We start from the raw sequence: 13,446 nt of genomic DNA, 5'->3' as shown, positions 1-13,446 counted from the left end.
AAGTTTGATCCCACAGTGAGGCACCTTGACCATGTTTCTTCTACTTTAACTTACAGCTGACCAGTATATTACAAGTGGAATCTGATAGATGGAAATTCAAAAGCTATCAACCTGAAGAAGAGCTCATCGTCTCTAAGTAAAATGTATCATTTGAATTTTCAGATTTCTTTAAGGCATTAGAAGGTGTTAATAGAAGGGTTTTGTTACATACCCTTTTGAATTATGGTACTGCAGTTGAGATCGGTTTTTTTTTTGTATGAAAACCCATCAAACTTTGTGAAAAGCATAGAGAGTCCAAGTAAAGAGTTGCCAACAACAGCAGGAATCCTTCAAGGAGACATCCTAGCTTGTTTTCTCTTTGTGATTGTAGTAGGCTACATCCTTAGGCAAAGTCTTGATCCCATCAAAGACAAAGGCCTCACCATCAAGCAGAAATAATCAAAACATCAGCAAGCAAAGCTGTACCTCTCTGACATTGGCTATACTGATGATCATACTGTAGTAGAGGCACAGGGTTTTGTGGTTAGAATGCTGCACTGGTGATAGTAAGATAGGGGTTTCAATTCCTGGACCAGGCAGTATGCTGTTCTTGAGCAAGACACTTCATTTCATGTTGCTCCAGTCCACTCAGCTGGCAAAAAGAAGTAATCCTGCAATGGTCCAGCATCCTGTCCAGTGGGGAGAATATAAGCTACAAAATCTGAGAAACTGACTCTATGAGTGTCTAACAACAGCAACCATTTGTAGGTAGATGTAAGAAACTCTATGAAAACTTACCTTGATAGATAGAAGATGGTTAAATGTTTCTAACCTTCTTCTGAAAGGAAAACTAACTGAACAAGGAAAACTAACTGAACAAGGAAAACTAAATGGTTGTGCAACCTACTCGAAAAGGAAGCTAAACTATTCCTCAAATCCCACTCTAGTTAGGAAAGAATAATGTGATATCACCCATTGCTGGTTTCGAATGTTGGGCCCCATGGAGGCAAGAGGTGAAATGTTGAAGCATGATCTTTGAATGTTGGGCCTCACATAGGCAATGACAAGTGACTGAGACCTTCGGCATTATGCAGTGCTCGAGAAGACTTGTCAAGTCAAGTGAAACCATAGTCATGGCCATTGGCCAGTGCCACGTGAATGGCACTTGTGCCAGTGACACATAAAAAGCATTCATTACACTCTTAGAGTGATTGGCGTTAGGAAGGGCAACCATGCCAAATCAGACTGCAATACAGTGCAGCACTCTGGCTTACCAGTTCTAGTTAAACCGTCTAACCTATGCCAGCATGGAAAACGGACGTTAAATGATGATGATGATGATGATGATGATGGTGGTGGTGGTGGTGGTGGTGCACTGTGCCTAGGAAATGACAGGATGTGAAATGTTTGGGACTGGAGCGCCTATAACCTCAGATCTGCTACTTATTAGGGGCAAGTATATTCCTAGATAAGAGAGGCCGAGTGACAAAAAGAATGACAGGCATTAATGAATAAATTAATAAGTAAAGAAAGAAAGAAAGAAAGAAAGAAAGAAAAAGAGGAAAAAAAGAAAGGAAGAAAACAAAATGGAATGAATGAAAGATGGAAAAAAAGCAGAAATAAACGAAGGATAAATAATAACTTTAAAAGGAAAGATAGACAAACAGAAATGACGGAGGCGGCAAGATTGAAAGAAAGGAAAGACAGAGAGAATAGAAGAAATATACAAGAAAAGAAGACAAAACAATAAGGGAAAGATCATTACCGCTCACTCTTTTCCTTGTCATTTCTCAAGATCTGCCTTTTTTTCTCCCGTTTCGTCTTCTCTTCCTTCCTTCCTTCCTTCACTCTCTTTCTTTCCGTTCTTTCACCGCCCTCCCTTCCTCTCATAATTCTCCTTATTCGCTTTTTATTACCACTACTACCTCCACCCGCATCCCCATCACCCATTCTTTTGCTTTCTTTTAACTATTTTCGCCCCATTCACCTTCTTCCTTTTCCGACTCTCTCTTTTCTCCTCCCCAATCACTTTATCCTTTTTCTCCTTCCTCACACGCTTCCTATCTTTTTATTCTTGATTTACTTCTCTCTTTTCACTTTCTCCTATTCTCTCTCTCTCTCTATTGCCATTCACCTCTGTTTCTTCTCCTTCTCCTTCCTTTACATTCTATTCCTCTTTCTCTTTTTCTCACACTAAACAGTTAAAAATAAAAATAACAACTTAAATAAATAAATAAATAAACCATTTCAGTGTGGTAAACCACTTGCTATTATTCGGCTTATATATTCTGCAGTCAAGCGAGGCCTTTGAGCAATTCACGCAAACCCTACTTTTCCACGAGGAAGAAAACTTATAAGCGTAGTTGAAAAAAAATATATTACAAGTAAAATCTCTATAGCTGGCTGTCCTGTCTATTCACGACTACTGGGTCATTTGTTATTAACAGCGTCTGTCAGCCTACTTACGACCAGAAAAGAAATATAGATCCTTTCAATTAAAAGCCAAAGCATGGGTAAAGTAAGTACACCTCTCAAGGCCTTGCTCTGTGACAAAGTGAGCCAAGTTTGTGGAGATATATTAAAAGAAAATGGAATTGATGTTACCTTTTCGGAAACGAAAGACCAATTTCAAGAACAAATTGGTGTAAGTTTTTTCTTTTTAATCTTTTTAAAATTCGTTTTTTTAATTTTTTTTACAAGAAGCCGTCTATTCTGCATTATAAGCTCTCTTTTTAAAAGTTTAAAATTTAGTTTTATATACGTATTTTTTAAACTTTCTTTTATCTCTTACCAAATATAACTGAATTCTGATCTCTAATTACGGCATATTTCAAAGCATGCATTAATTAAACTACTGCAAATGATAGTTTAAGGGAATTATATTTTATTTTTTCTTCGGAGAACTGAAAAACTTGGATTTAAAAAAATAAAAACAATATTTAATGGCTTTGCAAGTATTTTGCAATATGGAATTGTGTAAGATATCGAAAAATCTTGAAAAAGAAAAAAAGGAATTCTATTTTATTCGTGACAGCTATTCCGAAAGTCGTTCTCTTTCTAATTTAAACTTTTTAAAAAAGAAAATAATCTTATTTGGGGACTAATGCAGATTCGCACCTCACCTTGAAAAATGCATTTTTCTGAAATAGTTTATTCAGCATCTGAGGTTTCACCAAAAGAAAGAAAATTTGAAAATTTTAATCCCACCTTGCAACCACATTTCTAAATGTATTGATGTATTGTTGTATATTAAAGTGTGGAAATTTCATTTAAGCCGGTATGTAACGTGAGAAAATACGGGGGTGAAAAAAAATCATCGAAAAATTAAAATGTTTCACTATTACACCTATTAAAACATTGTCATTTTATAACGCTTGGCTGGCAAATTCTTAAATTTTCTTTTTCAATCACAGACCAAATTGTTGCTTGTTTGAAAGTCCGCCTTATAGAACTAACCTCGGCTTGAGACCGAAACCGGTTTGCGCATATCTATTAGGGACATATTTTAAAAAGTAAAAATTATTTTTTTAAAAGTGTTTCTGTTCTAAAAGTGCTCATGACTTCAGGCTGTACACGTGTGATCATTGATCTGTACTGGTTAGATTTTAAATCCAGACAGTTGAATTTTTTAAAAAAATTGTGAACTCTTTTTGTTTGCTTTTCCGTCTGCATTTTTATATCAATGTATGAATTTTAAAACTTTCTAACCTTTTTAAATATTTAATTCATATAAACGGATCTGTTATGTAATTTTTCTTATGCTCATTTTCATCGGGGGTGGAGTGCTTGTGTGAGAAAGAGAAACCGCGCGCTCGGATGATTCAATTGACGGCATTCTTGTAGAATGGAGTCGGAAATTTTTTTAATATTTCAAAAACTATGTCTTCCTTTGACTTCTACAACTTTGAGATTTTCAGTTTTAACTTTGTTTCACAAATATGAACATCCTTTTATATTTGTTTTAAATATCTAAGATTATGATTCTTCAAAAAACGAGAAAAAATGCGTAACGAATCTGAAAAGTTTTTCGGAAAAACGTTTAAACCGGAAAAGTGTAAAAACAGATGGAGGTAAGGTAAAACCCCAGCCAACCATCAGAAATTTTGTAGAATCGAAATCCACGGTGCTTGAAACAAATATTTCCAAACAAATTTTAATGTCGAATTGATTTTATTCGTACTTGCTTTACCGGTGACCAGTAATAAAGTCACAGGAAAAAAATGTCACAATTTTGGCTAGGAAAAAAAGTCACATTTAATTTATGGGATCCGGAAAAAACCCCGGCACTATCATGCTATTAGCTGTCAGAAGTGAAAGTGCTCACTGCTAGTGAAGTATCTGCCTGTCTGCCTGCCTGTCGATTCTTTGGCTACTGACAGCTAATACCATGACTGGCCGGAGCGAGCTATATGTCTGTCTGTCTCTCTCTCTCTATCTATTCATCTATTACTCGAAAGTTCGCGCGTCCGCGCTAGCTAGTCGTGAGTAGAAAACACAAATTTAATATAAAAACATATTTCCTGAAATTGCAAATTATTTAAAATATAAAAATATAATTTTCAACAGAGAGAGTTTATCAAAATAGAAAACAAATGAAGTTTGAATTTTAAAAATAATAGGATCGACCACTCACGACTAGCTAGCGCGGACGCGCGAACTTTCGAGTAGTAGATAGATAGACAGACACAGACGTATAGCTCGCTCCGGCCAGTCATGGTATTAGCTGCCAGTAGCCAAAGAATCGACAGGCCAGCAACAGGCAGGCAGGCAGACAGATACTTCACTAGCAGTGAGCACTTTCACTTCTGACAGCTAATAGCATGTGACTTATTTTTCTTTTTTTTGCCTGGATTCGCTTTGCCTACATCATCATCGTCGATTGATGTCCGCTTTCCATGCTGGCATGGGTTTGACGGTTTGACTGAGGACTGGCAAGCCAGAAGGCTGTACCAGGCTCCAATCTGATCTGGCAAAGTTTTTACGGTTGGATACCCTTCCTAGCGCCAACCACTCCGAGAGTGTACTGGGTGCCTTTTACGTGCCTCTATTACAATCAGGTCAATGTTGAAGAAAATTTTCTTGGAAAAGTATTTGTCACTTGACTCTTTCAAACTCAACTTCAGCAGCTATGTATGCTGGCCAGTTTTTACTCCCTAAAATAATGCAAACTTGCAATGTAATAGTTTATAATAAACAGCAAATCAGGAATTACTCATTTTACCCCACTTATCAATTTTGTCCACCCCTAATATTCACTTTCTGTCCATTTAATAGCGCGTAGGTTGTATGAACCCTCTATATTTCTAGATTGGATCCAAAACGTTACTGGTATATGGTGTATTACATAATTTTCTTCACTTATTACCAGGTTATCTATTCTAGATGTGGAGGCTCAATGGCCCAGTGATTAGGGCAGCGGACTCGCGGTCATAGGATCGCGGTTTCGATTCCTAGACCGGGCATTGTGAGTGTTTATTGAGCGAAAACACCTAAAGCTTCACGAGGCTCCGGCAGGGGATGGTGGCGAACCCTGATGTACTCTTTCACCACAACTTTCTCTCACTCTTACTTCTTGTTTCTGTTGTACCTGTAATTGAAAGGGTCAGCCTTGTCACACTGTGTCACACTGAATATTCCCGAGAACTACGTTAAGGGTACACGTGTCTGTGGAGTTCTCAGCCACTTGCACGTTAATTTCACGAGCAGGCTGTTCCTTTGATCGGATCAACTGGAACCCTCGAAGTCGTAAAGCGACGGAGTGCCAACAACATCTATTCTAGATATCGGCTATAAATACGACCGATGGGGTGGGGTGGATACTGCAGGGCAGCATGCTACACTCGCATATAACAGTTCTGCATTTGTAATATAGTGAGTTAAATACTTCCGATTATTTGAGATCCTCGTTTCATTGATATCGAACGATCAAGAGGGCGTGCAGGGTTCTGATTGTGCTCAAGCAGAATAAGTCGAAATACTTGCTTCTTATTTAAGCACATGCCCAGCAATTTTAAGTAGAAGAGGTTATTCGGTTATCTCGAATCTAGTATTTGACTGGAACTTTTTATCGCTCCTGTAATGATGAAAGCTAAGTTGAATTTGGTGGGATTTGAACTCGCACGCAGGTAGTCAGAACAGATACTGCAAGGCATTTTGCCTGATGTTCTAACGATCTCGCTTATCGCAAAACGTGTATCTAAACCAAAGATCATCTCTCGATCTTTCAATTGTTAGGTTTGCATATTCTCTGTAGTTTATTTAAGCATCCTTGCAGAATTTACTATTACTATCAATTATAATGGCAACTTTGGAATAAGGTCACAAATTTTAGTTTTTATTTCTGTGCATCTGTTGTAATACCAATAATAAAATCACAGTCGACCTATGGAATAAGTAGTGAATTGAATGTGATGCGAAAACCGCCGTTTGAGTGGCACCTAGTCTGCAGAAAGAATATAGCAATTTTATTGCTGATTAGCAGTATAGCCCGACGCTGCTCGGCATTAAGCTAGGATTATTAAGTGACCAAGTGCTTTATTTCAAACCAAAATAACATGGACATCAGATTTGAGCGAAATCCGTTGAAATTGGTTTGGCTGAAAATGGTTTGCTGGCAATTTAATTGGGAAATCCCATAAGGAATCAGTTTATTGGTTATTTCCACTCATTGACTGTTTTTTTAAAAGTTGCATTAGAGATCTGCATAGGAAAAGGTTGATCTGAAGGTTTGCATTGGGCATGTGAATTGGAGTAACTTAGGAAAACTTACCAACAGCTTTAACAAAAAAATAAGGGGCCTGTCCCTTCTAGGTTAACCCTAACCCTAACCCTGACCCTAAAACCGTAACCCTAACACCAACCCTAATCTTAATCCTAACACTAACCTTAACCCTAACCCTAACCCTAACACCCTAGTGGAAATCGTGCAGTTGTTAATCTGAAACATTACAAAACCCTTTTTGTGGTCCGAAAAACGGGTTGGGGGGGGGACTGACAAATTATTACATACGTTTTTGTTTCATAGTTGTGAAATATAAACAAAACTCTTTCACTCCCAAAGTAGTATATATGAGGGGGGAGAAAGATGAACGATTTAAAACAAATAAATGATTTAAAATAAATATATTTGAATTGTTGTGTGAGAAAGTATATATAATCTCATTATAGAAATAGTGTCTTTCAAAAACATCGTATATTTTAAACTATATCTCATGTTTAAGAAAAAAAAATGCCTTTTACATTTTACACTTTGTCTTAACTACATTTTCATTCCTAATACGCTTTCTGCTTCCCTTTCCACTTTTTCGTTCTTTTGATTTTTTTGTTTTTGTTTTTTTATTTAGACACTAGCAAAGTAAACTCTTAGCAAACACTGTACCCCCCCGTCACAAACACACTATTTCTTTCTTTCTTTCTCTCTGTCTTTCTCTCTCTCCTTCATCGCGTACGCACAGATTTGACTTCGCCATGTCAACAAACTTCAAAATTCGTAAAAGTTTATCGATTTTTACAGCTATACGCGGGTGCCTCTGAGAGAAAAAATTGGCCAAAATGCACATAAGGTCATTCCGAATCTCCTAAAATTGGAGCGACATGCGTGCTAATTTGTGGACGTGCATAAACAATATTCACGTACACACACACACACACACTAACATCCTCTGTTTTATAGATATAGAGATGTTCGTTTTGAGAATCATTTCTTAGCAGCCGACATATAATTGTATACTATAAAACTGTAATTAAGTTAGCTTAATTAATCTTAGCAGTCACCATGTGTAAGCAATGCTCATAATCATATCTGCTGTATATTGGTTAAAAAGCTTCCATTCTCACCGACACGTTTTGTAGCGGAGAACAAGATCGATATGATAGGGTTTTCAAAACCCTATCATAAGTCTGCCAAAATATCTCGGCAGAACTTTTGAGAGTTGACAGAGAAAGACTCGGAAGTGATTACCATTTTATTTATATTACTACGTTCATTAGCCATTACTGCATCTTTCTATACAATCATACATGCAGCTTCACTGTTGACCCGTATTTCAAAGTGAACCAAAATGACAAGGACATAGGAATTGCATATACAATACCTCAATTACTTTTTGCAATTTCATTTTACCGTTTCTTTAAAACATTCTTATGGATATTTATTTGCGATGGCATTGCCAATGTCTACCATACCAACGATTTTACCACGTAGCACTCATTTCACGACTCGCATTTATTGGGAAAACAACATCGCAAATTTCTTCACAAATTCTTGTATCGAGTCATTGTTCATAGTTTCCAAATGACTTCGTAAATTGAAATTTGGTTTGATATTTGTACTCCAAGTTGAAAAGGCTGATGAAAAAAAAAAAATCACATGCTATACAAGGCAATAACGAAGTTCCATAAGCACAAGATAACTTTTATTGTGGCAATTATACCATTATATATTTTATCCTATGTTTCATTGGCTTGTAGTTTTATGCTCAAACTTCCCAGATCTCTCCTCTCACACATGTACTACAATGCCATTCAAAAAATACACAATCACCATTAAGATCTCAAAGCTATGAGATAATCAATTCAAAACAATGTGAATAAATAAGAATTAAATTTGAGAGAATCTAAAGTGTTAAGCATAGATACGACTAAAACAAAGTAATTAACGATGAAACATTGTTTTTGAAAAATAGTATTTAAAGTATTAAGAATAAAGAATGGAAAATGTTTAAGTATACCAAATAACCAATAAGTTTGGGTTGACAGTATATCTAATTTTATGAGGTTTTAATAGATTTTTATCTTTTCATTTTTCAGTCTGCAAACATACTTGTTATTAGGTCAGCCACAACAGTGACTTCTGACTTGTTAGATGAAGCGAAACATCTGAAATTGGTTGTTCGAGCTGGGACTGGCATTGACAATGTCAATATTGAAGAATGTTCCAAACGTGGTGTTCTTGTAATGAAGTAAGTGAAAATTAGCCAACTCTATTCACTTCCATCTCTCCTATGGTATTTTGTTGATTTCTCTAATGATACTTTTTTTTTTGTATGTCAACAGCTATTCTTATTTGAACCATCCCTTGTATCTTACCATTAAGTAATGAAGTGGTTTTTGTTTGTTTGCTTTTATATCTGAGAAACTCTGTTCTTTTCTGTCTTAGCAATGGCTCTGTTAACATGTCGTATTTTAGGTGAGCCTCTCCCCTTTCCCAAAAAATAATGAAATGTAAAGAGATACTTTAGAACACATACACACAATCATTGCTGCCACCATCTGATGTCCGTTTTCCATGCTGGCATGGTTTAGACAGTTTGACCAGAACTGGTAAGCCAGAGGGCTGCACCTGGCCCTAGTCATCTGTTCTGGTTTGATTTCTACAGCTGGATGCCCTTCCTAACACCAACCACTTTACAGAGTGTCTTTTATGTATTGCATATATACAAACACATGATAGGTTTCTTTCACTTTCTGCCTGCAAAATCAATTCACAAGGTTTTGATGTGGACCCTGGTTGAGAACCACTGCCTTAATAAAGAAGTTTGCATTGCAGAACCAGTCATTTTCAGGTGAGATGGTGTGGAAAGGTTTAAGAATGTCCACACACGCACGCACGCACGCACGCGCGTGAGGTTTGATAAATAAGTAATCCAGGCTATTGCCATAGTAACGAAGCTAAAACACACAGTAAAGCCACTTAGTGAAGATTGACCTTGAACTCTGCTGTGCATGCACACTGCTTTAACATTTTAGCTGACTTATGCTGTTTACAGCAGTGCTTGGAAGGAAGGTGTAGGATGTGGTCATCACATTGACAAGGATAGAAAAAGTTGTCATGGTAATACCTGCTCAGAGGCTTACACAAAGTTGCAGAAAGTGTATGCAGAGGAGTGTATGAGCTGCACACAAGTGTACGAGTAACTCAGATGTTTCCAAGATGGCCAAAAAATGTCCATATTGACAAACATTCTGGGAGACCCACAACTAGCCAAACTGAGAAAAACCTCACAAATGTGCCTGCAGCTGTGAGGGGGAGATAAGTAATTCACCATCCATGAGTTATCAGAGCATGTGCAGATTACTTATGGTTCAGCATAGTCCATTATCATTGAAGATTTGTGTATGAGATGTATGTTTATAAGTTTGTGCCAAATCTGCTTTGAACTGATCAAAAAGCCACTTTCGTTACTATGGCAACAGTCCTGATACTTATTGATCAGACCTCATACATACATATATATATATATATATATATATATATATACAATGAGCTTTGACCAAATTCCACTTACAAAATACTGACTAATCTGTGACTGTTAGAAAACTTTTGTCTAAGGTGCCAAATGCAAAGAACTGAGATTGAACACACAACTATAGATGCAAAACAAGCTTAATTACACAGCCATGTCTTCGCATATAGTAAAAAATCCTATTTCTTTCTTTAACTTCTTGGAAGATTTACACCTTGTACTAAAGATTTTATTTTAAAATTTTGTTTTTAACTATTTCATTTTTTTAAATATATCTTTTTGTTTTGTTTTCCAGTACTCCTATGTCAAACACACTGAGTGCCACAGAACATACATGTGCTTTAATTATTGCCCTCAGCAGGTTAGTCTTACAAGTTTCTTGTTCATAATGTTTATATATTTCTAATGTCAGAAGCATGTTGTAGTGTTTTGAGACTTGTTATAGTCATTGTTGTTTAACAAGTGAGCCTTTATTGAGTAAACTTAGTCAGAGGTATTGCACTCATGAATTTACTTCTCTGTCCTGACATGTTTTTTGGAGAATTTATAACAATCACGATGTCCTGACAAGAAGACAGAAACCCACACACACATACATATTTATACGTATATTCAATAAGTTATTTCGGTTTCTATCTACCAAATCCACTCACAAGGATTTGGTCAACCCATGGCTGTAGTGGAAGACATTTGCTCAAGGTGCTACGCTGTGGGACTGAACCCAAAACCATGTCATTGAGAGCTAAGTTCTTGACCATAGTCATGTCTGTGTCTATAGCCACGACATCGGAGATTTACATATTTAATCAATTCAGTCAACACTTCAAGCCTTTATAGAATGCAGAGAGATGAAAGGCAAAGTCAAGTCTCTTTCAGCTAGATCCAAACTAATTTTGACAGATATATTACTAAAGCCCACAAGATTAGCTCCATCACTTTGCTGTCTTTCTATTGCAGAAATGTTAATTTGAACCATGTATATTTTAGGTTTTTAAAAATTCTTTAATTATTTCTTACATTTAGGCATGTTCCTCAAGCAGCCAAATCTATGAAAGAAGGTTTGTGGGACCGCAAAAAATATATGGGTACTGAGTTGTATGGCAAAACTCTTGGAATTATTGGTTTGGGTCGTATAGGCAGAGAAGTTGCAAAACGTATGCAGTCTTTTGGTATGAAGGTAAGGAACATTTTTTTTTTATGCTAATCTGATTTTTTATGAAATTTCATTGGCAACATATTTCCGTAGAATTAGTTAAGATAATTGTTTGAAAATAAGGAAAAAGAAAAATCTAAATATCCAAAAGAAGGCCTAAAGGAGGTTCCTAAACATTTTACTACCAAGGTCCCGTTATATTTAATCTCTTGTATTGCCATATTTTTCTTGAAATATTCTGCCCTTTTTTTTTTTTCCAAATAGTTTTTGTAAATTAAAATAACATTGTCATTGTTAAGTTATTTCGAACGTAAATTAACATGGGATTTTGACAGATTTTAATTTGGATCACTTTAAAACAGGAAGTATGTATCACAGAAGTAAGAGTGGTTTCAGTGGGTTGGTACCAAGGCTGACCCTAGGGTGGCTGTTGCCCCAGGCAAGCTGAACTTCGGCATGTACAAGCTGATAGTTGTGGAAATTTTCTCGTCTTTGTCACGCTCTCCTTGGTGCCACCTAGCTCATAGCACCCTGGGCAACTGCTTGAGTTGCTAGTACCTTGAGCCAGCCCTGGTTGGTACCAAAGAGGTTAAACATTTAACTCTTCTCATTTGCTTTGATTAATTTTGAAAAGCAATTTTGACACAAAGAGTTTAGTGAATACCATCACTTCCAGTACTTGACTGGTTCTTTATTTTATTATCCTTGGAGAGAAAGTTGAAAACACAATTTAAATACAATTTGATTCAAAACGTTGATTCTTGACCAAGGTCCATATGACTCTTTGGGGTCCATTTAAGATTTTGTTGAAATTTAAATGCAATAAATTGGTTATATTTAAACAATATATTAAAATATTTTAATTTTTTTTATTCAATTCCAAATAATTATAAAAATATGATTTTTCAAACATTAAATAGCTGGGGAGGAGGGTGGGGTCTGAGTAAAATAGGAATCAAGGGGTCCATAGAGAAAATAATGGTTGAGAACCACTGATTTAAAAGAACAAGATAGTTAAATCTCTTAAAATAGTTTTCCTAATTATTATTCTTCTAAAGTTTGTTTTCTTTCTTTCAGACTGTTGGTTTTGACCCAATAGTAACAGAAGAAGAAGCTCTGAAGTGCAATATTACGAAATTATCTCTTGAAGAAACACTTCGCTTGTCCCATTATCTCACAGTTCATACCCCATTGATTCCCCAAACCAAACGTAAGATTTGATACACTAATTACTGCTGTTTCATTATGTAATTAAACAATCATGTATGCTCAACGTTATTTGCAGCACATATGACTACATTACAACCCCACAACAAATATATTTATGCATACATATGTACGACAGGCTTCCAGGGAGTTTTTGCCTTTCTGTCTGCCGAATTCACTCATAAGGGTCATCTTCCATAGCCTGTGGCTAAAGATGACCCTCATCCAAAATGCTGTGCAGTAGGACTGAACCCAAAACCACAGGGCTGCAAAGCAAACTTCTTAACTGAGCTTCTTGAGTCTATGAAGATAATTTTTATATTTCTTCATGAAACTTGAAAAATAGATATAAATTAAAGAAGCAAACAAGATTAAATCTAGCATCATTCCCTAATTGTTTCTGCACTGATATTAAGTGTTGTTTTGTATTTTGTTTTTAATTTTATTTATTTATTTTTGGTCTTTTGTCTCAGATCTGATAAACTCTCAAACCCTGTCATCCTGTCCTAAGGGAGTAAAAGTGGTAAACTGTGCACGTGGTGGAATAATCAATGAGAAGGATTTGCTTTCAGCTTTAGAATCCGGTCAGTGTGGAGGGGCAGCACTTGACGTCTTTGAGCAGGTAAGAGTTTCATAATTAACCCTATTATTGCCATATTTTTCTTTATACTTTGTTTTAGATTATTTTAAAAATAATGAAGTTTGCTAAAATAATTTGGAATGTTAATTAATGTGAAAATTTGAAAGATTTTAATTACTTTAAAACAGGAAGTTTGTTTCATAAAATCTAAGGGTGGTCTTAAAATGGTTGATATCAAAAGGATTAAATCCCACCTTACCATCATTGGATGATGTAGTCTGGGA

General features: G+C 36.0%; 1 protein-coding gene across 2 annotated transcripts in view; it reads left to right on the top strand.

Moving 5' to 3' along the window:
• The first annotated feature begins 1,351 nt into the window (after positions 1-1,351).
• The window catches only part of LOC106883983 (uncharacterized), a 20,075-nt gene continuing 7,980 nt past the window's right edge, over positions 1,352-13,446 (top strand). Inside the window, exons 1-6 of one of the 2 annotated variants that reach the window (XM_089358430.1) lie at positions 1,352-2,623; positions 8,788-8,939; positions 10,519-10,584; positions 11,247-11,400; positions 12,454-12,586; positions 13,056-13,204. In XM_089358430.1, coding sequence (XP_089214556.1) covers positions 2,489-2,623; positions 8,788-8,939; positions 10,519-10,584; positions 11,247-11,400; positions 12,454-12,586; positions 13,056-13,204 — 789 coding nt within the window. In that variant the 5' untranslated portion in view covers positions 1,352-2,488. Of the gene's footprint in view, positions 2,624-7,399; positions 7,932-8,787; positions 8,940-10,518; positions 10,585-11,246; positions 11,401-12,453; positions 12,587-13,055; positions 13,205-13,446 lie in introns of those variants that run through there. The other variant, XM_052971063.2, reaches the window with a different exon arrangement.

Source organism: Octopus bimaculoides, chromosome 10 (assembly GCF_046866305.1).
Source record: "Octopus bimaculoides isolate indiv1 chromosome 10, ASM4686630v1, whole genome shotgun sequence".
In the NCBI taxonomy this organism is placed as follows: Eukaryota; Metazoa; Mollusca; class Cephalopoda; order Octopoda; family Octopodidae; genus Octopus; species Octopus bimaculoides.
Note: the sequence above shows the minus strand (reverse complement) of the source record. Positions and strands in the feature narration are given on the sequence as shown.